This window comes from Mya arenaria, chromosome 10, assembly GCF_026914265.1.
Source record: "Mya arenaria isolate MELC-2E11 chromosome 10, ASM2691426v1".
NCBI classification, from domain to species: domain Eukaryota; kingdom Metazoa; phylum Mollusca; class Bivalvia; order Myida; family Myidae; genus Mya; species Mya arenaria.
The window spans coordinates 69,798,312-69,823,532 of NC_069131.1; the positions used below are offsets into that span (position 1 = coordinate 69,798,312).

The 25,221-nt window shown below is 34.8% G+C and overlaps 1 protein-coding gene and 2 long non-coding RNA genes across 5 annotated transcripts; 1 reads left to right on the forward strand and 2 right to left on the reverse strand.

Annotated features, from left to right (window-relative positions):
• Window positions 1-7,235: 7,235 nt before the first annotated feature.
• On the forward strand, window positions 7,236-15,266 carry LOC128206558 (putative nuclease HARBI1). Of its 3 annotated transcripts, none has more exons than XM_052909116.1 (6): window positions 7,236-7,389; window positions 7,817-7,954; window positions 8,619-8,813; window positions 9,207-9,279; window positions 10,519-10,700; window positions 11,037-15,266. In XM_052909116.1, exons 2-6 carry the CDS (start codon window positions 7,878-7,880, stop codon window positions 11,260-11,262), a joined length of 753 nt encoding a protein of 250 aa, XP_052765076.1. In that variant the 5' UTR covers window positions 7,236-7,389; window positions 7,817-7,877; the 3' UTR covers window positions 11,263-15,266. The 3 variants fall into 3 exon arrangements, with proteins under 3 accessions (XP_052765076.1, XP_052765077.1, XP_052765079.1); XM_052909117.1 differs by lacking the exon at window positions 7,236-7,389 and adding an exon at window positions 7,547-7,613; XM_052909119.1 differs by lacking the exons at window positions 7,236-7,389; window positions 7,817-7,954 and adding an exon at window positions 7,562-7,770.
• Window positions 15,267-15,362: 96 nt separating this feature from the next.
• Window positions 15,363-16,450, reverse strand: LOC128205586 (uncharacterized). The gene is made up of 3 exons (XR_008256286.1): window positions 16,418-16,450; window positions 16,019-16,082; window positions 15,363-15,426 (listed from the first exon to the last, which is right to left on the reverse strand). It is a non-coding gene; the product is annotated as an uncharacterized LOC128205586 (long non-coding RNA).
• A 7,187-nt stretch (window positions 16,451-23,637) lies between these two features.
• On the reverse strand, window positions 23,638-24,863 carry LOC128204122 (uncharacterized). The gene is made up of 3 exons (XR_008256098.1): window positions 24,755-24,863; window positions 24,478-24,537; window positions 23,638-24,115 (listed from the first exon to the last, which is right to left on the reverse strand). It is a non-coding gene; the product is annotated as an uncharacterized LOC128204122 (long non-coding RNA).
• Window positions 24,864-25,221: the final 358 nt, after the last annotated feature.

Sequence of the window (25,221 nt, forward strand, 5' to 3'; positions counted from 1 at the left end):
AGAGATGGGTCATTTAAAGTCAGCTGTTCACGTTAAACAAGGAAACCACATTATGCCATGAGAAACCTTACGATACGACATAAAAGAGCGACAGGGGTAATATGAGTAATACAATTGTAACAATATCATCATTGCGTGTTCAACATTTATTATTGATATCCCTCAGATGCTGGGGAACCGTTTTGATTTGAACAAACTCACGGCATACAAATACCAATAATATTTGTAGTCGAATGAGAATTAAGAACGCCAAATATACTCAAAATCACATCAAATGAACATGACATTAACTGATGTCGTATGAACTTCTTCCACCATTTCAACACCCTTCTGAGACAGTTATCTCGCATATGCAGTTGACTAAATGGGATGAAATGAAGAATATCCCTCGATCTATTGAACACTTCCTTGCCTTTCTAAATGATGTGGAGGATAATAAACAGAAAGATAGACCGGTACTTCTCCATTGTTTGTACGAAGTGTAGATATTTATTAGCTTATTCCACCTTTTTAATCGGTCTTAACTAACTGTTGTAGGTGTATTACTTTATATGAACTCCTTATTTATCAACAAAACAATTAATTCTTTTGAACTAGACTCAAACTAATTGATGTATACTCCCAGTAATGGAGCAGGTAGAACGGGTCTGTTCTGTGTTGTTTCACTGCTGATGCAGAAGATGGCCATTGGACACGAAGTTAGCGTTATCAATGCTGTAAGGAAAGTCAAGGCCATGCGACGACTGGCGATTCCGAATTTGATAAAAGTATTTTCTTTTGTGTTCTTTTAGTAAGAGGCCAATGCTTCAACGCGTATGTTTTAAATCGTTATGTTTTATTTCTAGGATTGCGCATTACTCATATTTTAAAACATACGCTTATTTAAATACGTGTACTTTAACGTGTATTTGAAAAAAACACATTTTGTATTCCTGTGTACTTTTTGTTGTTTTTTGTTAATGAAAGCAACAACAAAACATGTTTTGTGTGTTTAGGACCAATTCATATTCTGCCATGAGAGCGTCCTATGATACTTGCGAGCCTTTGACAAAAATGTGTATGCTAACTGTACCTGTTCCTATAAAATTCAAAATATTATGTTTAATTAGGAATGTTGCTTATTTCGAAGAGTATTTGTCTTAGAAAACATTAATTTAGTCTTTAAATGCATTTATTTTTAGTAGACTATGAGGCAGTAATAAGTTACCATTTCCATTGTACTATGGAAATATTCATACCTAACTATGGGAAAGAAAATAAACGCCATTAAGATTGATTTTGGAGTCCATATATGTTTAAAGACATATTAAAACATTGCTGTACAGATCCTTAGAAATATTTTCAACTTTACCTGACCAGATACTACCGTACGAACAGAAACATTCAAAGAAGTTGCTGGTTGTTTCCCTTATTTAGTGCAATTCCAGCTATGCCTCAACTGTTTGGTTTCACTATATTTCTAAATAATTGTGAAACAAGCTAAAGATTACCCAAAAGAAACTAACTAGATTTGTTTTATATTCAGTTTCAAGAACCCATATTGGTACGGAGCGTTTCACTTATTTCAATAACTCTCTGTAAGGTTTTAAGTATCTTCGTAAACAGACTTTTACGACATGACGAATTATTTAATTTATGCTCGTTCAGAGTATAATGTATAGCATTAGGTTTAGAATGTCTACATCATTAAGTGTCAATATAACATCTCCATTTGTCAATATATATCGGGGTTTTTTCTACCTAAATGTCAAGAAGTAGGGTACGAAAAACTTAAGGTGGTTATTGATTGTGGAATGAGTAACCACACGCTATAAGGAAGATTAAGTCGATAAATAGTTTTAGGCCCTTTGTTAAAGTGTACTTGTTGAACAAAGATAATTTGCATTCTATTTTATTGTTTTAATTTGTTTCCGGTTAGATAAATTTAGTATAAGTAGATTTATTAAAGGACTATTTTGTAACACACCTTCAAAATTGTGTAAGGTCAACAATTCAAATATTTGTGATTAAGTGACCTTGACTCTAGTAACATATCTTATTTTGACTTATTCTTAGTCTCATTATCACATATTGCTTTAAAATGTGATGCTAGGGCTCACTTTCTGGATAAGTTAGTTCATTATCAATGCAATATATACTCCGAAGAAAAAGATTAGTCAGTATTTTCATTTTTGAACTAAGTCAACAATTATGAAAATAATTTAAGTAAATAGAACTTAACAATATATGGTTAAAGTATTAATTATCAATACATCGATTAATCCTTGATTTGCAACTGCATACAGGAGTTTTGCTATTTTTTCGAAATTCACGTGGTGCACGTGCACACGTTAATCGGCGTGGTCATTTTGTCGTCAATTCTATCAAATAAATAGTCAAGTGGTCATATTAAAATAATCTGGACACAAAATATGGACAACAATCATGGGACGTCGCCCAGGCTTATCATTATATAACAGAAATATCGCTTTAGGATTGCTGGAAGCCGGTATACGCGCAGCCGACGTCGCACATCGGTTTGGTGTTCACGAACGGACTATTTTTCGTCTGCAAGAAAGATTCATTCAAACAGGCAGCGTTAAGGATAGGCCGCGGTCTGGCAGAGCTCGTAAAACGACACAACGCAAAGATCGGTACATTGCGACGTCATATCGACGTCATCATTTTATGGTTGCCCGGAAGATCGCATATCAATTGAGAACTGCCGCAGGAACCAGAATTTCGGTTTTCTCTGCATGTTATCGTTGAAGGCCGCACAAATTCGCGCTCGTCGCCCTTACGGTGGCATTCCGCTGAGTTCGCGTCACCGTACAGCACGTCTAAATTGGGCTCGCCAACGGCTTGGCTGGATAAGACGGCAATGGAACAGTATCGTTTTCACAGACGAATCCAAGTTGAAACTGCAAGGGGCAGATGGCAGGGTGCGTGTATGGAGACGCAAAGGTAAACGGCTGGATCCTGCTAACGTCATCCAACGTGATTGATACGGTGGTGGAAGTGTTATGATATGGGGCGGTGTTCATACAGAGGGAAAACAGAACTTAAAATAATACATGGAAATCTAAATGCTGTTCGCTATTGTGATGAAATCATTGTTCCCGTCGTTGCACCGTACATAGCCAACCGTCATGCTGACGTTCTACAGCAGGATAACGCTCGCTGCCACACTGCACGTTACACACAAAACGTTCTGACTGGACACAACATCGACACCCTTGATTGGCCTGCAAAATCACCTGATCCCTCACCGATCGAGCATATGTTGGAATACCTTGGACGTAAAGTACATAGCAGAGATGACGTCAATAACGTTGCGGATCTTGAGCGGGCTTTACAGGAGAAATGGGCGAGAATACCACTTCACGTTATTAAAACACTTATAAACAGCATGAGACGTCGGTGTGTTGCTGCTATTGAAGCGAGGGGTGGTCACACTAGATATTGACATAGATATAAGTTTTCATTTGGACCCCTATGCTAAATATGAATTGTAAATTCTGGAATCAGCTGGTATTGTGTGTTTAAATTGTTAACAAATGTTGGATATTAAATAAACAATGCGGTAAGTCAAATGGTTTTACGTTATAGTTTTATTTCCGAAAATTATTTGACAAAGTAGAAGTACTGACTTAACTTTTTCCTCTAAGCATAAATCGATCTTAAAATTCAATTTGGAAATTTGTATAAGGCAACTAGTATGTGGAACACCTATCTTGTTTGATCTCTTGACAGGGATAAATATTGTCACAAACATATCGATCATCACATTGATTTGATCATTTATCAGACTCAAACTATTGGTATAATATGTCTACCGTCAAAGGTTGTCACGATTCGCACTCGAGACCTTTAAGGTTTTATAATGAATTTTGCAAATTACTCGGTCAAATACGAAGACGATTGGGTTAACACTAGTACTTATTTTCCCTATAACTTACAATGTAATTACGCAAAATTTGGATTAAAAAAATAAAACTGCCACTTCTAGCTTTTCACATATAAGACAGCAATTCGTTTCCTTAAAATGTATTTCAAAGCCATAATATCACCAATAAAAAATCACGTTTTAGCTGAGAAATTCATTCACTTTGAAAGTAGGCACCGTTACTTTTCTAGGAATTCATGGGACCTCTGGGTCCCTTCATTTTTCTACGAAAATTGATTAGTTTTACAAACAAAGATACACACAAACTTAGCTCAGTCGGATAGTCTGTGTCAGGATTTTCAGTTTTACTGTCATCCACGCGCCTTTGCGTATGCAATACACCTGAACCTGGACTGATATGGCATTTTAAGCATTAAATTGTGCAGGTTAACACATTTTGCGCACACTTCATGTTCTCACAGTCACAACCTCAAATTTGCCTCAAATTTGAACTTTCTGCGTGATCGTAGGAAAACGAACGACTCTTAATTGTTAAAAAATACAAATAGCTAAATGTTGTGAAAACCAGGAAAATTGCATAATTATTTTGAACAACCAGACAAGTAAAGCATTGAATAGAGATCATTTTCCAGAAAAAGTTATATGGTACATTTTATGGCCAAAATGACTTTTACACAAAGCAATTTGGCCCTTTGAGCATATACAATTTTCTGAGTTTCCCTTTACATTTCAATATAAATAGCAATCTTCAAATATTAAATATTTCCATTTTAGAGTTTAATGTCTATAACAATCATACATTTCCTAGCTCAGCAGATTTAACCAATAACAAAGGTTTGTCATTGTCAACTTTTTTATTTTTTGGTATGGAAAGAGCACATTTTTCGTAACTATATGCAAAACAATGATATAAGATTGCTGACTATAAATCAGATAACAGATTTTCATATTTCCGTTCGAAAGGTAATGTTTTTTGGTTGTACGGCTTAAACCGTTACTATCGGTTTAAGAAAAATGCGTAAAATATCAATTTTTAAACTTAAATATAAAAATATGCGATCTATTTTTTGTCAGTAGTCTTGTATAACTGGATATACAATGGATTTTCGCAAAAAATGGCTCATTCAAGACAAAAAATAAAAACGTTGTCAAAACGTCCAATCTGTGAGAGTGCAGCTTTAAGGAATCCATTTTGCATCAGGCAAAAAGTGAGCAAAATTCAAGTCCAGCAAAAATGAAATGTATCTCTCTGATATGAGGTAAGACTTTATTCAAAGTATAATAACTATAAATCATGTACACTATCAGGCTGAGGTGGCATTCTCAATCTTAAATTATAGAGAGTGCATCTTCGACCCAATCAAGGCATTGACATTTAGTTATAGCATACCATATAGAAGAGGTAGAAAAATGACCACCAGTGGTAAAATTATAGGACGAAACACAACCACGCCAACCATAATATAAAAACTGCCAAGCAAACACTTTATGAAACACTCTTTTCGAAACAAAGGCAAATACCTTTTCTCCAACTTACTGGTTTAAGGCTATTGAAACCTTTGCTAGTCCGACATTGTTATGCAATAACATCCCTCCTTTCCTCAACGATTGCACCGTCTACGAACCGAACACTAATCAGGCAAACTTTCTAAATAGTTCCTTAATATCACAGTTCATTTAAACTGTACCTTTAAAACCTCTTATTTTGGCTCTGATGTTCCATTTCTGCAGCACTTTCATATCTCCCGTCAAGATGTAATAGCGTAAATAATGATTCTGAAATGTCACTGTCTCTTGGGAATCTTTTTAATTGAATGTTCGCGTCGGTAGAGTACCAAATACAATGGAACCTGGCTCATGTACGTGCTTCCAAAATCCCTGTGAGTATATAGAAGGTCCTAGAAGGCTTTGGCTTAAAAGAATTCCGTCATAACGACTATTCTCATTCCAGTCCTACTTTGTTTCCAAAGACCCACTGTTAATCAGCTTGTATCCATTTATGACTCGTAATGCAGAGTTAAAGCAGTATTCTGCTGAGACATCTCCAATGCCTTAAATGGCAAAAATGGTCCCAACCGCGGCACGTGAAGGGTGCATAGATATTTTTGTCATTAACTTCCCCATTTTAAGGCATTTTTGGTGGCATATTAGCGCACAGGAGAGCGTTACCTGCGGAAGGAAACAATGACGCAATGACGTCAGAGATGCGCCGATGGTCGCGTAACGTCGGGAATCGGGAGACCCCCTAGCCATCGTGATTCCGGAGATATCTTCGACGTCAACTACCCCTTACAAGCGGTGTCGGAGCCCGTTGAAAATTATGAAAATAGCGTTTTAGTAACAGTTTGAGGTGTTAAAAACCGGTGACCAAATAACGTGTGAGTCAAACCGATGAGTGGATCTTGTAGTGTAAAGAGTACAAACCTCCACACGTGCAGGGATACTGACAATAACTGCTTTTTTCTTCAATCACCACGAAGCCTCAGGACATTGTTGATTTGGTAGTTCAGACATTTTGACTCATTAAGATATTCATTTTATATTAAGACATTTTCGGGAAAATGTAAATGCTTTTTTGGTTGAATATCTGATAATATCTCCGTTTGTATTTGTGCAACTTCTTACTTAAGCTTTATATGTTGAAACGGATATATAAAATATGCTCGCTAAATATTGAACCTTTACATTAAAAAAACACTGAATGTTTTAAACACTTTGAATTTTGGTTCTTCAAATAACGTCTGAACTATGGAAGGCCCTTAAGAAATGATAAGTTCTAAAAACACTACTTATAATACGTACTATTTATATGAAGTGATTGCCTTGTGTATATACGAACCTCTGTTCAAAAATTTCATCCTAACGTGGCTTGTACATGCATTACATATCGAGTGTTGTGAGCATAAATTTTAATCCATTATTGAAATGTAAATTAATACAACCAAAAACAGGTCCATTATAATTAAATTTTCATCAAAAAATATTAATACGCATGTACCGACATCAACAAAATACATACAATACATATCCAGAATATTCACCATCACCTGTTTTAGGTTAAAGATTCTAGATTTTACTATAGTTTTCCTTTTAGATATTATGATAATTTGACTTAAAAACTTCAGGGGTGCGTTTCAGAGACGATCGTTAAGGCGATCGTTAGCTGATTTTGGTAGTACTACCAAAATTACCGATCCGTACCGTTTCAGAGACGCAACGTGCACCTGCTTTATCGTTAATTCTGATCGTAAACCTACGACCGGTAAGAGGCGCTCGTTAGCTTAACGATCAAGATGGCGGCCATTGGCATTCTGAATTTACACAAAAGGAGAAATGCTTTTGATAGGATTTACCGAGAGCGATTAACGCTAAATAACCTGAGAGATACTGATATTGAGAGCAGGTATCGTCTCGATAGAGAAAGTATCGTGTATTTAATGCGTTTGATAGGAGGTGACATAAGAAAGTCAGGAAGAGGCAGGAGTATCGACCCCGAAACACAGGTAAATAGAGGGTTAAGTTGGAAGTCTGAAAAATATCATAGTTATAACACCTCACGTATGGTAAAGTGAAATTTTTGCGTGCATCTTTCCACTGTGTATACATTGTTGAGTTTTCTGTCTATAAATAACTAGCCAATAGGCATAAGTTCCGTTTATTGAAAGATGGCCGAACACCGAAACACTGGTCATGTAACATCTGTCAATTTGACTACGAGACATTAGTGGTATAACGAAACAACAAAATTTAATGACCGTTCATTTTAAAGAGTTTATAGATGCACTATTGTGTATGGAAATTGTTGTGACTAAATGTAAACCATACAAATGATGACAATGGTATTACGGTGTTTACGGAAGTAACTTGTACATGAAGAAACTCAAGTGAGTACAGTTATTATTAAATGATACTTTTTATTTCATTTTTTAGGTGCTAGTAACTCTACGATACATGGCAAAGGGAGATTTTTATTCCGAGACAGGCGACGTTCATGGGGTCTCGCGATCTAGTGTGTAGAATTATTCATAATGTTGTGACAAGCATAAACAAACGGCTACACAATATAAGGTATTATTCAGTTGGGGTTTTCAATTTTGATTTGTATGCCAATCACACTTTTTCATTCAAAAGTAATGGTGATTCAAATGCATGGCTGATGATAGTTCAGTGTTCAGTTACACGGTATTGATGTTTCAATGATAGATTGTAATTAAAATGATCAGTTGGCCCTGAAATTGGCGACAGTAAATTCAATGGATGTTGTCATAATTAATGTTTACAATAACAATGCACCAGTCAATTGTAACCATGGCACCCCCATGCCATGGGAATAGCGGGGACTTTGACTTTCAGTCCAGCCAACAGCGGGGAGGAACCGATTGAAACATCCTGCCAAATGCCCCCGCACCACAGGGACCCTAGGTAAGGTCCATTCCCCGCTATATTTAAAGCGATGACAAAACCACCGCATTCACCCGGCATGGCGGGGCATCCTGTGAATTTAAACACGGCCCATTTTCCCGGCTATCCCCTGTATACCCCCGGATCTGGGGGGGGGGGGGGGGCGTGGTAACAATTGACTGTTGTACAAAACTGTAATTAAGTTATTGTCAGAATTAGATTGTACGATCAATTGTCAGATACTTGGATGGAACCGAATATGGATGGTCAAAGTTAAACAATTTTGATCAAAGCACGCTTTATTATTTTCAGCATTATATTATTTTTTCAGATTTCCAAGAACCAATGAAGATATTCTTCATACAAAGGTCATGTTTCAGCGCAGCTGTGGACTGCCCAACTGCCTTGGGGCCGTTGATGGCACTTTAGTGCCAATCATCGCCCCTAAACAAAATGAAGAGGCCTTTGTTTCAAGGAAGGGATGCCATGCATTAAATGTACAAGCCGTAGCAGATGCTGACATGCGGTTTGAAAATTTGGCTTTACATTTTTTGCTTATGAACATTTTACCAATATTTGTATGTAAATTATTGGTTTAAATACTCGTATGTATTAGTTATTTATTTTTTTCAAAAGCACCATATGGTTTTACAGGTTTGTTATTGTTTCAAAATAGCAAGTTAAAAGTACTTTTTATAAGAATATAATATAATGTTAAAAGTTTGATGATTCTCCATGACAAAGCTATTCTTCAGATTACCTATTTAGTACTATTTTGAACTACTGCAATCTAGGCATTGTCATTGCATCCTTTTTTGTCCTATTTCCACCATTCCGAAATAAAATCAAGCCAGATTAATAAAGTTTTATTTATTTTTGAAGCATACGTTTCTGAATTTATGAATAATTCACTTTACAGTTTCACGGATGTAGTTTGTCGATGGCCAGGCGCTTCACATGATGCAATGGTGTTTGATAATTGCGCATTGAAGGTACATTTAAAACTGCATTACTTTGTTAAGTGTATAAGATATGCTTATAGCTACTGAATTGGGGAAGTTGTTATAGCCCCCCCCCCCCCCCCTTCCACCTTCCATTGGTAATTCTTCACATTGGTATAATGTCACAAGGTTAAAATCTGATATTTCCATTTCATTTTCATGGTCGTTTCAGTAAGGCGTATACTAAAATAAATGTATATACTCGAGAACTATGTTCATATTAGTAACACAAATAAACAAAGCATGTGTGTACTATTATACTCATGTTAGTTGTGATGTGTACATATTTCCAATATGGCACTTGCAAATGACTTACATGATTGGGGATGGGGTTGCTAAGTAATCATTGACTTTTGTTAAATGATTCACCCTAAAAAAATCCCGCCTCTTACCTGTCTTTGCTTTTTGGCATAATGTTGAGCAAAACAAAGCATGTGTGTGTTTCATATACTCATGTTCGTTTGCTTTTCATTTCAAATTATTTATCAAAACACTCCAATTGTTTATTTCATGAACTTGTTATATGTACATCTTTTTTTTTTAAATCATGAGTCATCCCAATCACCGAAACAGCATGGTCCATCAGGAACCTTTGATCAAACCGCAAGATGTTTCTGAGGTACCAATTAAATGAAAGCAAAACTTAGGCCTAAAAGATAAACATTTCGTTCGGGTTACCAAACCCAATGTTTTTCTTTCATGCTTTGTGATGCAATATGGAGTAAATATCAGTGAAATAACAACAGAGAAAATATCAATTTTCACTGCAAAAAAGGAGTGAAAATATGAAATTTCAGAACTACTTTTAAAATCCATTGTATTTCCTTTCCCTTGGTCAAACCAGCACACTTTTTATTTTTGAAACAGAAAATCTTTGCCAATGAAATATGTAACTTTTAAAGAAATGTTATTTAAGTTTAAATATAGATAAATTTGGAAATTAACAACTTACTCTCACTTATATTAGACAAATGGTTATCCCGTTAAGGATGTAACCGTAACCAAACTTTTCTTACCTTATCTGTCCGTCATACAAAAGGCAGGTTATAATCACTTTACTGTTGAAATAATTGCAGCAAAAACAGTCAGATCATTTCAACATTATATTGGTCTTACTAGGATGTATATGAAAGGTTGTAGTGTTAGGCTTTACATATGTTATTAAAATTTACATAACTTTTGCTATGTCTATTTGATAGTAACATTAAAACCTTTGTGTCTGTATTGAAGGAGCATCTTGAGGCAACAAACATCGGCCACCTATTAGGAGACAGTGGATACCCATTGAAACCCTTTTTGATGACACCGTACCTACATCCAGGATCTCCTGCAGAGGAACGCTTCAACAAGGCCCATAAAAGGGGCCGAGTAGTAGTTGAGCGCTCGTTTGGCGTGCTGAAGGCAAGATTTCGGTGAGTACATCATGGTTGTCTGATTGTTAAGATTATATTGGCTGGAGACAAATCGTAAGACTTGGTGATGACTTCCCAAACTTATATCCACAAAAGCTAGGAATCAAACGCATTAGTTCTTGGTAATAGATGATTGTACAATGATGAACTCCAGACAACAGGATAATTCCTTTGTACATATCTAATAAGCGGGCGTTATATCTAATTTTCTTCGTCAGATTTGGTCCTTGAACATTTAAATTTCATTGTTGTGTCAATTGACAGATTTTAGCCCCAGAAAGACATAACATCCTGAATACAATTCCATTTATAAGCGATTAACTAATGCCATTTCAGATGTCTCAGCAAGAGCGGTGGGTGTCTGCCATTCGCCCCAGAGAAGTCGGCAAATATAATATTGTGTTGTTTCAAGCTGCACAATCTGTGCTTGGAAAGAGGGCTGCCTCTTCCGGACATTTCATCAGACAATGATGACAGCCAAACGCCTGGTGAATTCATACATGAATGTGGAAGAGGAGGAATACAAAGGCGAAATGAACTCACCCAACTTTTCTCGAGATAACATTTTTTTTTAAAATGTCAACATTTTTTTAAAAATGTTTTTGGTAACTGCTTATTACATATTATGCTACTCCTTGTTTGGCAAAGCAAAACCATTCATATATCTCAAAGTTTGCTTATTGTCCAGTGTCACAACCTTAACTTACATAGATACTTGAAAGCTTTATACCTTTTGTTCACTTTTTCACAACAACAAAGTAGTTTAGTGGACTGTATTTACATACGTTCATCAGTCAATTATGATTTCAAATATTAATATTTACAATAATGAACACTTCTGAAGGAACAACTGTTAATGACTTTTCTATAAAATGTTAACAATAATTGCAATAAAAAACAAAATAACACACATAAATAACATCTAGGTACATAAAGATAAACTTTTTAATTACATTAACCAAATATATCACCGACTGATAGAGTTTTGGCCCATATTCATTAAGAAATTTAGTGTAAGTTAAATACTCTGATTTAATTCAGTTGTAATAATGTTAATACAAGAAAAGAAATGATAAAAATTGCATCTGTACAAGATAATCTGTTGTACTGTAAAGAGATATTCGTTCAAAATGTTTTACATTACAGTTATTTTGAATAAGTAAAAAAAAAATCAGCATTCAGAGCTTAATTAGTTTTAAACTTGAGACATGGGTGCATATGGACCCTGAATGAGACAGACTAACATGAATTATTGTCAGAATAAAGTTTGAGTGTTTATATGTAAACAAAAGAGTCATCATTAGTCAACAAGTGCGACTCCTTTAAAATTCTCATTTTCTCCTGTTTTATTGCCAGCATGGCGTCCATTTTCGAATTTAATTCTTCAGCAGTTCATTTCTATGCTTGCTCTCTTGCAAGATGCCCCTCTCAACATCCATAAGTTCTGCACTGCAGGTACATGCAGCTACAAATAAACAGAATTGCACACTATATGAAACAGTTTTGACTCTGTGTATAATCATACAATCAAATTCCCTGTTATATGCACAACGTTTGGAAATGACTTACAAACAGTAATTACAATTAAGAATGGAATTACAACTAACCATTCTGATGATTACAGAACAAGTTCATTTTTAATAAGTTATGGTTCGAAAATTTAACCCTGACGATGACTCACAAATTGTTTAAGGTATTCAAATGATGTTCTTGTATGAGTAGTTAAAATATTTAAAAGTAAATATGATACCTCTTTGCCTTTTTCTCACAATGTTATTCTCTGTAAAAGAAAGTTTCAAATCGGGTTATTATAAAAATGTGGGAAAAAGATGTTTTATGACCCAAATAATTAGCTTCTTATAATAATGGAAATAAACAGTGTTTTGGTGATTTTCAGCTCGACTTTTCGAAGAATAAGGGGGGCTATACTACTCGCCCCAGCGTCCAGTTAAAGGTTTAGGGAAAGTTGGGATTTTTACTTATAAGTCTAATACCCTTCATTCAATTGACTTTATACTTCACACAGTTGTCCAGGGCCATCACATAATGAGGTTAGATAACTCAATAGTATTCTTTACAAAGATTACGGCCCCTGATTGACTATGGAACTTAGTTTAAAGTTTTAGGGTAGGTTGGGATATTTATTAATAATTTCTATACCCTTGGTTCAATTGACTTAATATTTCACACTGTTGTTCAGGACCATCACACAATGAGGTTACATAACTTCATATCCTTAATACAAGTTATGGCCCCTGATTGGCTTAGGATAAAGTTTTAGGCAAGTTAAAGTTAGGGCAAGTTGGGATTTAAATAAAAAAACTTATATACCTTTCATTCAATGAACATAATAAAATTCAGAATTATTTACGGCCATCTTACAAGGAACATATGTCCATTTTAGTCCTTACTACAAATTATTGCCCTTGATATTTTAATTTACTTTTTTTTTTTTTTTTTCTTTTGAAAGGCACATTTTTATATTCTTAACCACATTTTCATAAAGGGAAACCAAGTTATTTTAATGACTTGCTTCATTGTTCAGGCGGGCTGGTGTGATGTCAGCATCAAAGTCACCTTATGTATCTAATAATTTTAGTAAGGTTTGACATGAAGAGACCAAACTTGGTAATATTACATTATTTTATTCACTTCTAAGTCAAAGCGGCGTAGTCGAGCGCGCTGTCTTACAACAGCTCTTGTTTATTATAATCTTAACAAAATGCAATTAATTGTTATAGGTTAATCAAACTTCTAACAAAAATACCCACCTTTCCGTTTCACCTCCATCTTCCTTTTCACGGGAGGAGCTTCCACACATGCTAGATATTAAGAACAAATGTATTAATTACATTTCAGCATATATTTCCCTGATATGTATAAAAAAATGAGAAAAACAGTTGCATTAAGCACATTCTTACACATGTGACTATGTGAATCATCATTTACTGTTGTAACTTGCCCATGTGACTTTGTGATTTTAATATACTGATGTACTTCTTTTGTTCAAAGATCTTTATTGGAGATAAATAGCACTTATATGTGAAATGTATATAAAGTTGTGTTTGAATTCTGCCATGGTTATTTATTGTTAAAAGTCTATGTTATCTAAGTTATTGATACATACACATAGACACTTCATCATTTGGTGTTCTGTCTGGCATTGTACTGGTACTGGGTGTGACTGGAATAAGGTGTCATCATAAGTTACATAAATTACCCAAACATAAAGGATTATATACATTGCTAATTGTTTCCAGTTAAAACAAAACAATGTGTGGGAGCTCATGACAATGTTTATATAGTATGTCATGAAGCCCATCTCTAAATGCACCGTACATTTTTTTTTAAATATTAACTGAAAGTAATATGACTCAATGCAATAAAGTAAAATCACTATATATTGGGGGTATCAAATACTGTTATGACAAATTGTTAACATTTGGTTTAACTAGTTTCATACCAGATTAATCAGTTTCATACGAACGGGACTGCACACTGGACTTTTCAATATTTTCGGTCAACAGCTTGTCTAGGTATATCTCTGCTTCTGAAATTCAAAAGTAATATAAAAAAAATTCTTGAAATATATTTAAGTGTTTTATGCATGTTAATAAGTGAAATAAAAATGATATTTTACTGATTTAAACAGTGAAATGTTACCAAAAACATATCTTTTGAGTTAAAGTTATACCTGTACGAACCAGAAGATCTGGTTTTGCTGTGGAACGCTGTGTTGTATCTGCAAATGAAAATATGTACATGTATTTTGTTAACATCTTTAGTATATTCCCTGTATTGTTTGAATTCCATATGTCATTGTACTTATAACAATACGTTATTTATCCCTTATACATGTACATAAAATATGCACTATCAAAAGAGTGGTATATGGATGTGTTATAATTCATGGTTTTTATTGCTATTTAAACTCAGAATAACACAGAAAAATGTGATTTAAGATAGTGAATGTAAACAGTGATTTTTTTTTGAAATAATGTCCACTGCCTGTGTCTTGCATATTTGGAGAAAAAATCATCATTGGGAAATTTAACAATATCAGGCCAAAATAACTCATGTAACTACAAGTATATTAATTTTGTTTTTACTATTTCATGGATACACTTTGCTCTAAAAGAGTGTGTCTGGTCAATAATGTGTTTATTTTTCAGGACATTAATTGTATTTTTATTCATCAAAGTAATATGTATTTATCAAATTGGCAAACAGTTATAATTTTGGAAAAAAAATTAAAAGGAAAAGGCAGTAAATTACACCGAAAAAATCACTGGTAAAACAAAGAAATTATTTCCCAAAATGCATTATTAGCTATACCTCTGAAAGTGTCATTCTCCGTTGGAGTGGTCAGCCCATATACACTTTCTCTGGGAATGACTGATGCAATCTACAAAGTGACAAACGATTTAGACATTATTATGTTAGTTTGTATAATCAGGACTTTAAACTGTCGTAGCATTTCTTAATTTCCTTCCATATTGACATATATTTTATTTATCTGTAAAAATCATTTATACATAGAGAACCCATTAAAAACCATCCAATCCTTTAAAATTTGTAGTTATAATTCAATTTTATTTCTAGACTTTGTTTTGTTATACAATACCTTTTCTTCCCAGCTGAAGAGTTAAAGGTCTTTCCTGCCTTGCCCCCCACCTGTGAGGTTCCTGTCTTTTACCTGCTCAACCAGCTTCTTTTTGGTTAGGCTCTTAGGGTGTAAAAAGGTCAAAAGCGGTTATTGCAATACATGCAACAATGCTTAATGTACCAGTTGGCATCATCATTAATAAATTCTGGTAAAAAAAGCTCCACCAATTGTTGACATTAAACAAGAGTATCATAATCAAAATATATATAAATAATGAACGTTTTAGATTAATTGGCATAATTTATATACACTAGCGGATTCAATAGGGGGGAGGGGGGCGCACCCGTTGACACCCCCCCCCCCTCACTAAAATCGTCCAAGTTTACTTTTTATATATGAACCATTTCTGACTAGAATTTTCTCATGGGAGAACCCCCATACCCCATGCCAACAAGTTTAACCAAATCAATTCCGTTTCTTGGGGAGGGGCGCAAATAAAAAGGGCACGCCCCTAAGTTATGCCCCCTCATACTACGAATCCGGGATCAGCCCCTGATATAAACTGTTACCTTTAGTGTTGTTTTTTTGCTGTCAATGGTTTAAATTATTGACTTGTTGCTAGTAACTAAGACATTAATGTTACTTTTGGAAAGCATATCAGCTCATGTGAAATTTGATTGAAAATACCTGTTAATTATAAATAATTAAATACCTTCATGTCAACCCACTTCCGATACACCTCGTCACGGTCCCTACAGTTTCCCATCGAATTAACTCTGTATTAGATAATTAATCATTTTTATTAACTATGCATTACTAATTAAGGTACAAATGATTACTTTTCATCAGGAAATTCCCATTAAGAAAACGGTTAATAATCTCAGTAAATTACCAAAATAATGAGCAAGTTAGATTTTAATGAAATACAGTAATCAGTGATGTACGAAGGCCTAATCAACTAAAATAAAACATAAAGTTGTGTATATCATTCCTCTGCTTATATTAATACAGATATAACTAATTAAACAGAGGTGGCAATTTCTTTTCAAGTTATAATAATAGATTGTCATAGATTTTTTTCAGTGGGAAATTCAAAGAACTGTATACGTACATTTCCGTCACCGATTGCCAAATGGAATTCTTCTCTGTCTTAGTTATCTCGTTGCTACTGTCAAACGACCCAAACAAAGTCGCATAATTGTCGCTCACGTGGTCTGCAACTGCACACATCTCCTCCGCATTCCACTTTTTGTTTCTGCGCCGTTTAACATTAAGTTCCATTTTCTAGCAAGTTTTGCACATGTATGCACTGTTTACAAACAAACGCTGAAGGAACGCCCACAGGAACGCCCAAAATAACACGTGATGCAGATGTAAGGACACGCCCATTTGCTAGTTTTTCATTGTTTTTTTACTATTAAAACACTTTTTGTGAGACATAATTACATATTTTAATTATAAATATATAATTATAAAATCATAAAATATTGCTATACACTACAGACCTTATTTTTATGGGAAAACACTGTTTTACTTACCATGTTTCAGTAAACAGGTGCGCGTATAATAGGTCACGTGGTTAAAACAGACTGTGTCACTCGGATTCAGTGTGAACTTCGATCGTAAAATATAACGAACGACCGGGCGGTTTACGATACGTTTCTGAAACGCCTTCATGATTATCGTTAAGTTGGTCGTTATTTTGATCGTAAATTTACGATAATGGCAGATCGTAAAATCTACCTGAAACGCACCCCAGGACTTGTATTCCAAACGATATATTTAAGGAGAATGATTTTATTTATATATATTGTTTTATGTGAGAAGTGTATGGCATTATTTAAAAACGGATAATACAAAACAAGTTTACGGATATCTCTAACGCGTGAACAGACAGAGATGTACGCAGCAAAAACGGTAACATGAGACATTTCAGGAACATCGTTAAATTAACGATTATAAACATGTAGTATTGTGTTATTCAATTACTTTTAAATTATTGCTGCTGTTCTCATTTGGCCAAAGTACATGATACCACACTATTACGTCATAATTCAACAGGGGTGCGTTTCAGATAGATTTTACGATCTGCCATTATCGTAAATTTACGATCATAATAACGACCAACTTAACGATAATCATAAAGGCGTGTCAGAAACGTCTCGTAAACTCTCCGGTCGTACGTAAAAAATAACGATAAAGCACAGCGTTAAAGCGAGTGACCCAGTCTGAAGTGAAATGACGTTACGTCGTATTAACCTGATGAGCACCTGTCTTTTTTATTAATAATAATAATAATAATAATAATAATAATAATAATAATAATAATACTGATAATCTCTTGAAGGGAATCAATTAATGTAACTCTCCTTTTTATAATGATTGACACAAATGATACAAACTCGTGGTCTCTATTCTGATTAACCATCTGCTATTTATGTTACAATTGTATCTTAAGAACATCATCATCCGTGATTTTTTGTGATGGAGGCAGTGACGGGTTCAGATCGACGTTCCCTTTAAAATTTGTCTAATTATAATGAAAATTGGACAACAACAAAATACGTTTTTTTTCAGGCTGGTGATTTTACTTTGATAAGTAAAATATTATAGTATGCGTATTATGAATGTTCTGTAAAGTAAATGCAAACGTGCAGCATGGTGCTGATGATGATAGTCATGAAGATGCGACGACAACGGCAATGATGATTTAATAATAATAATGCGACAACAACACTATAATCATAATAATGGTGATGCGATGACGACGATAGTGATAATGCGGCGACGACGAAGACGAATATTATGATTATTATAATGATAATGCGACGACGACGACTAAGATGATGATGATAATAATAATGATGATGCGACGACGGCAATGATACTATTTATGATGTGACGATGACGACAATGACCATGACGAGATGATGATGCGTAGATGTTGCTGATGATTGATTTGGATGATGATGAAGGTGGTTAAGTTGGTGGTGGTGGTGGTGGTTGTGTATGTGTGGTGGATGATGATGATGATAATGATGATGATGATGATGATGATGATGATGATGATGATGATGATGATGATGATGATGATGATGATTACTGATTCCAATCATCAACAACCGGCCTTAGTTCAGATAACGAGTAAAGTTCATACGTTTATGCACCAAAACAGTGACTGAGACTTATTGTATTGGGAAACAGTTCGAAAATATAATTTTGACTGGTTGGATTTTTTGTATGAAGACAATTCATAAATCTATCTTTATTGTGTCAATCGTTGTACTACGTTGACTACAGTAACAATCTTTTCGGAACAAGGGTTCAAACCCCAGCCGCGCCAAGCTGAAAGTTAAAATATGGTACCTGAAGCTCCCTTGCCTAGAGCTTGTCATTTCAAGGGTAGTACTAGGAAAATTGTGTACCCAGTACTGGTTCATCCCAGGAAAGTCCAAACCCAGGCCGCGTCAAACGATCTGACAATCAGTCTGATACAATATTAACATCTTTAACGAGATAAACCATTTCCAATGTACATGTATATTTATACGCGATCCGAGCATATCCGAAGATGTTGCTTTCATCGGATGGTAATCGCTATTGCCGAAACGCGGTTCAATTAAGGGATGAATGTTGAGGTGAAAATATATAGAGTTGAAAGATATACATTAAACGACACTGGCTCTCTAGTTTCATATGCTGGAACCGCCCCTGAATATTACTAAACAGTCCTAAAGGGTACTAAAGTCCCAACTTTACTGGTCGCACATAAATGTTATACTTTTGTACCCACTGTACACATTGTATGATTTCATCCATGACATATGATAGAATCTACCAGACAAATGACAAATACTGGTGCACCGATAGTTATTCGGTCATTTTTTTCAAAAACAACCTCGGATGTATTTGGACGGTTTACATACTCAAAAAGTGGTACGTTTAAGTCCGCTGCAAATAGATCGCGTAGTAATCTTATTTAGCAGTTAAACTTTATGACTTAACTCTTGGGAATCTTTATTATGTTTGCAATAGAACACTTAACTGGCAATCAATTTAAACTGAGATCAATAAATACAACTCTTAAACACTACATTTAATTAATGATTTTATTCAAAAATTTACGAATTACTTCAACAGATGTACCGGCATACATCCGAGGTTGTTTTCGATAAAATGGCCGAGGAGTTCCGAATGCTATATTTTCCGGAACATCACGTTAACTGACCAATTAAACATTCGGAACTCCTCGGCCATTTTTTCAAAAACAACCTCGGATGTATATGGACGGTTTACATACTTAAAAAGTGGTACGTTTAAGTCCGCTGCAAATAGATCGCGCAGTAATCTTATTTAGTAGTTAAAATTTATGACTTAACTCTTGGGAATCGTAATTATGTTTGCAATAATACACTTCACTGGCAATCAATTTAAACTGAGAGCAATGAATACAACTCTTAAACACTACATTTAATTAATGCTTTTATTAAAAAATACGGACTACTTCAACAGATGTACCGGCATACATCCGAGGTTGTTTTTGAAAAAATGGCCGAGCAGCTCCGAATGACCAATTAAAATGAACCATATATTCAGCCATTACCAGCGCTGTTAAAAGCCGGTATTCGGTACAGTGTGAAAATGGTATTAGTTCCTTAATGATTTATAAGTTACGTTCTGTTTTGAATACATTGCTTATTGAAATAGTAAGACAATTGATGGTATACCAATGATTTTAAATGTCTTTAATGAAAACTATATCTCTCTATTAAAGGCTTTAAATTCACAGCGAGGCGGTCTGTTCATGTGCATTATTAATGTTTCAATGGTCTTTTAATTAAAATTATTTTTTCTATGGTCTTTTTTCTATGGTCTATTATTAACGTTTCTATGGTCGACAAAAATACGCCAGGTCGTTAACGTTTTCTGACAATGATCTTCAGAATTGGGTGCCTAAATGTCTTACGATATAGTGTGATGCGTAAGTATGATAAACGTTTGAAAAGCTATTTTTTGTTATAAATGTATTCAGTGCTAACATTGTTCTATGTTACAAATATTCGTTCTGCATGTTCTGTTGCAATAAGGAAAATAACACAAACCATACAACGAACTGAACATAATGGAACATAAGACAGAGTTCGCATAACACAACTAACCTCTCGATTCTTTTATCCCTAATTTTTTGTAAGACAGTTTTTTTCTTTTTTAAAGGCACTCACTCATATATTGTTTTACTGTTGAAATTTAGTCGTATTACTAACCCGTTAGAGCAAAATATTCTAAATTCAAACATAAGACAATTCAATTTTAATAGGTTTAATAAGTTTAAAATAAATATATTTTCAGAGGTTATTAACATATTTCGGTCCAACTTTTTTCTGTAACGTGATTCAATTAGTATTTACAGCAGAGCACTGTTTATCACGTTTGATGCATTCGGAGCACCTCGGCCAATTTTCATCGAAAACAACCTCGGATGTATTTGGACGGTTTACGATGTCAAAAACCTTTACATTTTACTACGCTGCAAGTAGATCGCGTAGTAATTTTAATTTAGCAATTCAACTTTGTGACTTTACTCTTAGGAATCTCAATTATGTATGCAACAATACACATCACTGGCAAGCACTCCAAACTAAGATTTAAACTACTATAAATGATTAATACTATTATCTAAAAAATACTAACTACTTCTACTGATGTACCGGCATGTAACCTAGGTTGTTTTCGATGGAAAATGACCGGGGTGTTCCGAATAATGTGTTATCATTGTAACAAACGTTTTATTTACATTTTAACAAAATGATTTGTTTCGATGCCTGACTCGACGAACATAAACGAGTTCCTTTAAACCAAAAGCTTGTCTGTCAGAACAAACAAGAAATAATGCTATTAAATGAATCATCCGATGACTTGGCTTATATTATATTACACAAAGCCAAACTAATGTGCATTTTATCAAACGAAATCTTTTTCGTCCATTGTTTTCACGTTATCACTCCTAGTCTTTTCAAGTGCTCACAAGGACAAGCAATACTGCCCTGAATTGGGATAGATTGAGGAAAAATGGAAAACCAGCACAGTGTTAGTGTTAAGTAAACAAACAAATTAGGTAAAAAAATAAGGAAAGTTGGAACGGGCGAGGCGAGCTAGTCGTACTAAGTTTCAAGATTTTACCCAACATGTTTAAAATATCTTATAGCTAAAAGGCGCGTAGCTGCCTATACGCGAGTACGCGGCTGAATACACATGATTCTGACAAAAAAACAGCCAAGATTGCAGTATGCGTACTTGACTACATGATTCTAAAACCGTCCATTTTCTAGTCCTAAGTAAAGCAACTCAGAACGCCCAGAATGCACAAGACTGTACCATGGTTTTCAAAATAATCCGAGGGGGCATGTCCCTGGACCCCCCCCCCCTTGCATAATTATATGAATCCACATGAATAAAGGGCTAGCTACGCCCCTGGTGTATAACCTGTTTCGCTTTCTCCGCCCAGCTTGATCATTGAGATTGTATCTTATATGTTGTAAATGTCTTAGACCCAATTTGAGAAGGCGGGGAACCAAATTAAATGTCATTTCTGTAAAATTGTTAAACTACAAATCTTAATAACGACTAGTCTTGGTACTAATCAAAGACTGAAAATGTAGGTTATAATTCAACAATAATCTCTGCTGCCTACCAAATGTTCGCATTTTAAATGATTGAAAATGTTCATGTTCATTGTACATGTATAGATTATGTTTGTATATTTTCTATATGTTCGAGAGGACCTAAATGCATTGTTAGAATAATCGGTAGTTGATAAATGGCCACTTAAATGATTTATAATTAAAAACTATATGCAACCACAGATATGGCAATTGAGTTGCTTTTGCCAACCGAGGGAGACAAGAACTAGTCTCACCCCGCCCCCCAATTTGAATTATTACCCGTCTTTGGGAAACTTCCCCCAGGCAAATCTACCACCAATAATGACCCTCATTGCCCTCCCTCTAAGAGTGCGGACTCTGCAGACCCCACCGGCGGTGTGACTACATCATCCTCTGAATTAGGCACCTTAACCTTCATATTTGCCCCATTTTCAGTTAGAGATACCATGACAACGAATGGTTGAACCTGTACCAGGCGTGGATCAGACACAGAAACAGCCTGTTTGGCCAAACGTTACCTGGGAGAATTCTCTGAACTTTATTTTGGGCCCGGAGACTGTTCAGCCTCGGCAAAAATGAAATCTCTACTCTTGTACGACAGATAAAGCACCCATCCCTTTTTCAAAAGGAGGGACCCCCGAACGTGCCCCACCCCTCTCGAAGTTACTACCAGAGGAAGCATTTCTACCTCTCTGAGCTAACCATTTGACCGACAAATTGGCATTATTTGCACAAACAAACCTAGCTACCAGCCTCTCAGACTTCAAATACTTTCCAATTAGAGGACCATCAAACTTTACCCCCACGGTTTATCTAACTTGGGCCTTTCTAACTTTCGCCCCCGGGGCTGCATGATTCAGGTTCAACCATCTTGTCATTATGAACCACGTCAAATCTCCCCCTTCGTGCGTACTCTTACGAATTCCTATTAGGGCTTGGCCACCTCCAATTCCCTTGGTCGGCCTCCTGGTGTTACCAGAAAATCCGATAAGTTAAAGTTCAACCCAGCCGGTAGAGTCGTAGGAATATAAGTAATCCCCTAACATGTGTCTTAACCACTACCTACAGGTGTGAAACTCAGATATCTCCCCTCAGATTATATAAACCCATAGAACCATGCAATCACCCACAGGGGTCATATTCCCCCGCGTATTCCGCCCCATAGCTCGCGGTCCATTGTCGGAGTCAAGGTAAAAACCCTAAGTTAACACCCGATCCTGGACGTGGCGAACCAATAGCAACATTTTAATGCCCAATTCTCTGCACTGCTGACCCGATTCCCCTGATGCGGTACATGACACATTGCCCTAACCGGTACTTGGGATCTGTATGACTGAGATAGATCCCGAGGATAATTCAGGTATTCACAAAATGACTAAAAGAAATACAGCTATTTTACAAGCTGGTCTCATCAAAACACATTATTCAACAAAAAGTATCTTAACTGGTGCAGATTGCAATAGTGGTTAAGTGTTCAGAGTTTCATGCAAATATTATCTATTATCTATTTCAATCATGTTATGATATACACTGGAGTATACACTTTATATAGCATTCTGTGTTTAAACATGAGCCAGTAAAAGTAAAAATAAATGTATTTAGAAATATCAAAAGATTAACATAATTTCTATAAAAGATAGTATGAATGTTTACATGATCAACAATGGTAGTGTGTGTTTTATATTTTATCATAAGTTTGAATAAATGTATCATTTCAATTTTCCTATATAATTCAAAAGTGTTTTAATCCTTAGAGGAAACATGTACAACTGGATATACATCACAGTTGAAACTGTATAAAAATACATATTTTTGAAAAATCTAATGCTAATGGCTTTTAAATGCAAAATCAAACTTAAAAAAAGGAAAAAGAAATTTCAAATATTAAATGAAGATTACACACAAATGCCTCACTGCCTATTTAACCGTTTAAAGTATTATGTTGTATTGGGATATGCAATTAATTTCAGGTTCTGTTTAAATATATCTGTAGTTATCTGTTGGGTCTGGTATCTCCAGTGTATGTAGGTATAATGTACTGTTCTGACAAAGTCTCCTAAATCACACTGGAACCTTTAAGGTGAGTATCTTGAAGACTGACTCTGGGCATATTCTAGATGTTTGAAACATTGTGATTTCTCAGTGTCCTGAAAAAGACAAAAAGTTATAAAATATTGTTTAATACAGCACAATATAATACATTTATGAAAACGCCTTTTAATGGTTAAACTACAAGTAACACATAATTTACGTTCCCATTTTTCAACTGAAATAGTATGCATATTTTATGATAATTATTGTCTTTTGAAAAAAGAAATAAGTGGGGTATTTAAGAAAACATGTAAACACCATTCTGGTCACATTTTATTTCTTGTTTAATGTTCATATAAGTTAAATAACAATTATGTTATACCAGTTAACTGCTCAAAGTAAGATGCCCAACATCATCTTATTGTATTATTCATAAAATTTGTTTATATCCTATTGCATTTTATCATTTCCTACCTACTTTTACACTGCCCTCCATTGCCATCTTGAAGCATTCCTGGTAGTTTTTTTTATCATAAGCCTGAAATAATTAACTAAAACAAATATTTAACAAGCAAAAAAACTAAATAAATGAAAACATATTATATCAATAAGCATTTGTACATAGCCTGTACATTAACTGCAGATATATAATATGGTTTTGCAGTTCAGTTTCTACATTAGTCCTTATGTGTTCATATGTTGAATATACCTCTTATATTATTCATAAAACCAACATTTAATTCCCTTTTCCATACCATTATTAAACAGAGGTCAATGAAGAGCACAGCATTTTCAGCAAGATCATGACACTTCTGCTGTCAATTTTCATTTCAGTTTTGATTGTACACTTGGCATCAAATGGTATGACTGAAAAAGACAAGATTTAACCTTTGTCAGTTGAAAACTCACATATGTACTATACTACAGAGTTCTACATTAACCATAGGATACCTTACTAAAACAAGTTTCAATTACAAGTAAAGGTGAACTAAAATGATTACGTTGTCACCTAAAAGTGTTCATGGTATTTAAGTAGTCAATAATCAACTTATTTGTTGTGACAGTGTTGTTTACATTACTGTACAGTATATTTATATATATTTAGCATCAGTTTTAGATTAATTCTGGCTTCCATAACTTTAATGTTGATATTTATTTTTTTGATGTTTATACATCCAAAAAGGTAATATATAACGTGTTCGCTGAAGTTCTTTAGCTAGTT

What these genes read in the sequence shown, in the direction of transcription:
- LOC128206558 (XM_052909116.1), top strand. Translation starts at nt 7,878, where the DNA reads ATGGGGTCTCGCGATCTAGTGTGTAGAATTATTCATAATGTTGTGACA. An exon ending in AAACGGCTACACAATATAAG is followed by an intron (nt 7,955 to 8,618) that starts GTATTATTCAGT and finishes TTATTTTTTCAG; the next exon opens with ATTTCCAAGAACCAATGAAG. An exon ending in GTGCTGAAGGCAAGATTTCG is followed by an intron (nt 10,701 to 11,036) that starts GTGAGTACATCA and finishes ATGCCATTTCAG; the next exon opens with ATGTCTCAGCAAGAGCGGTG.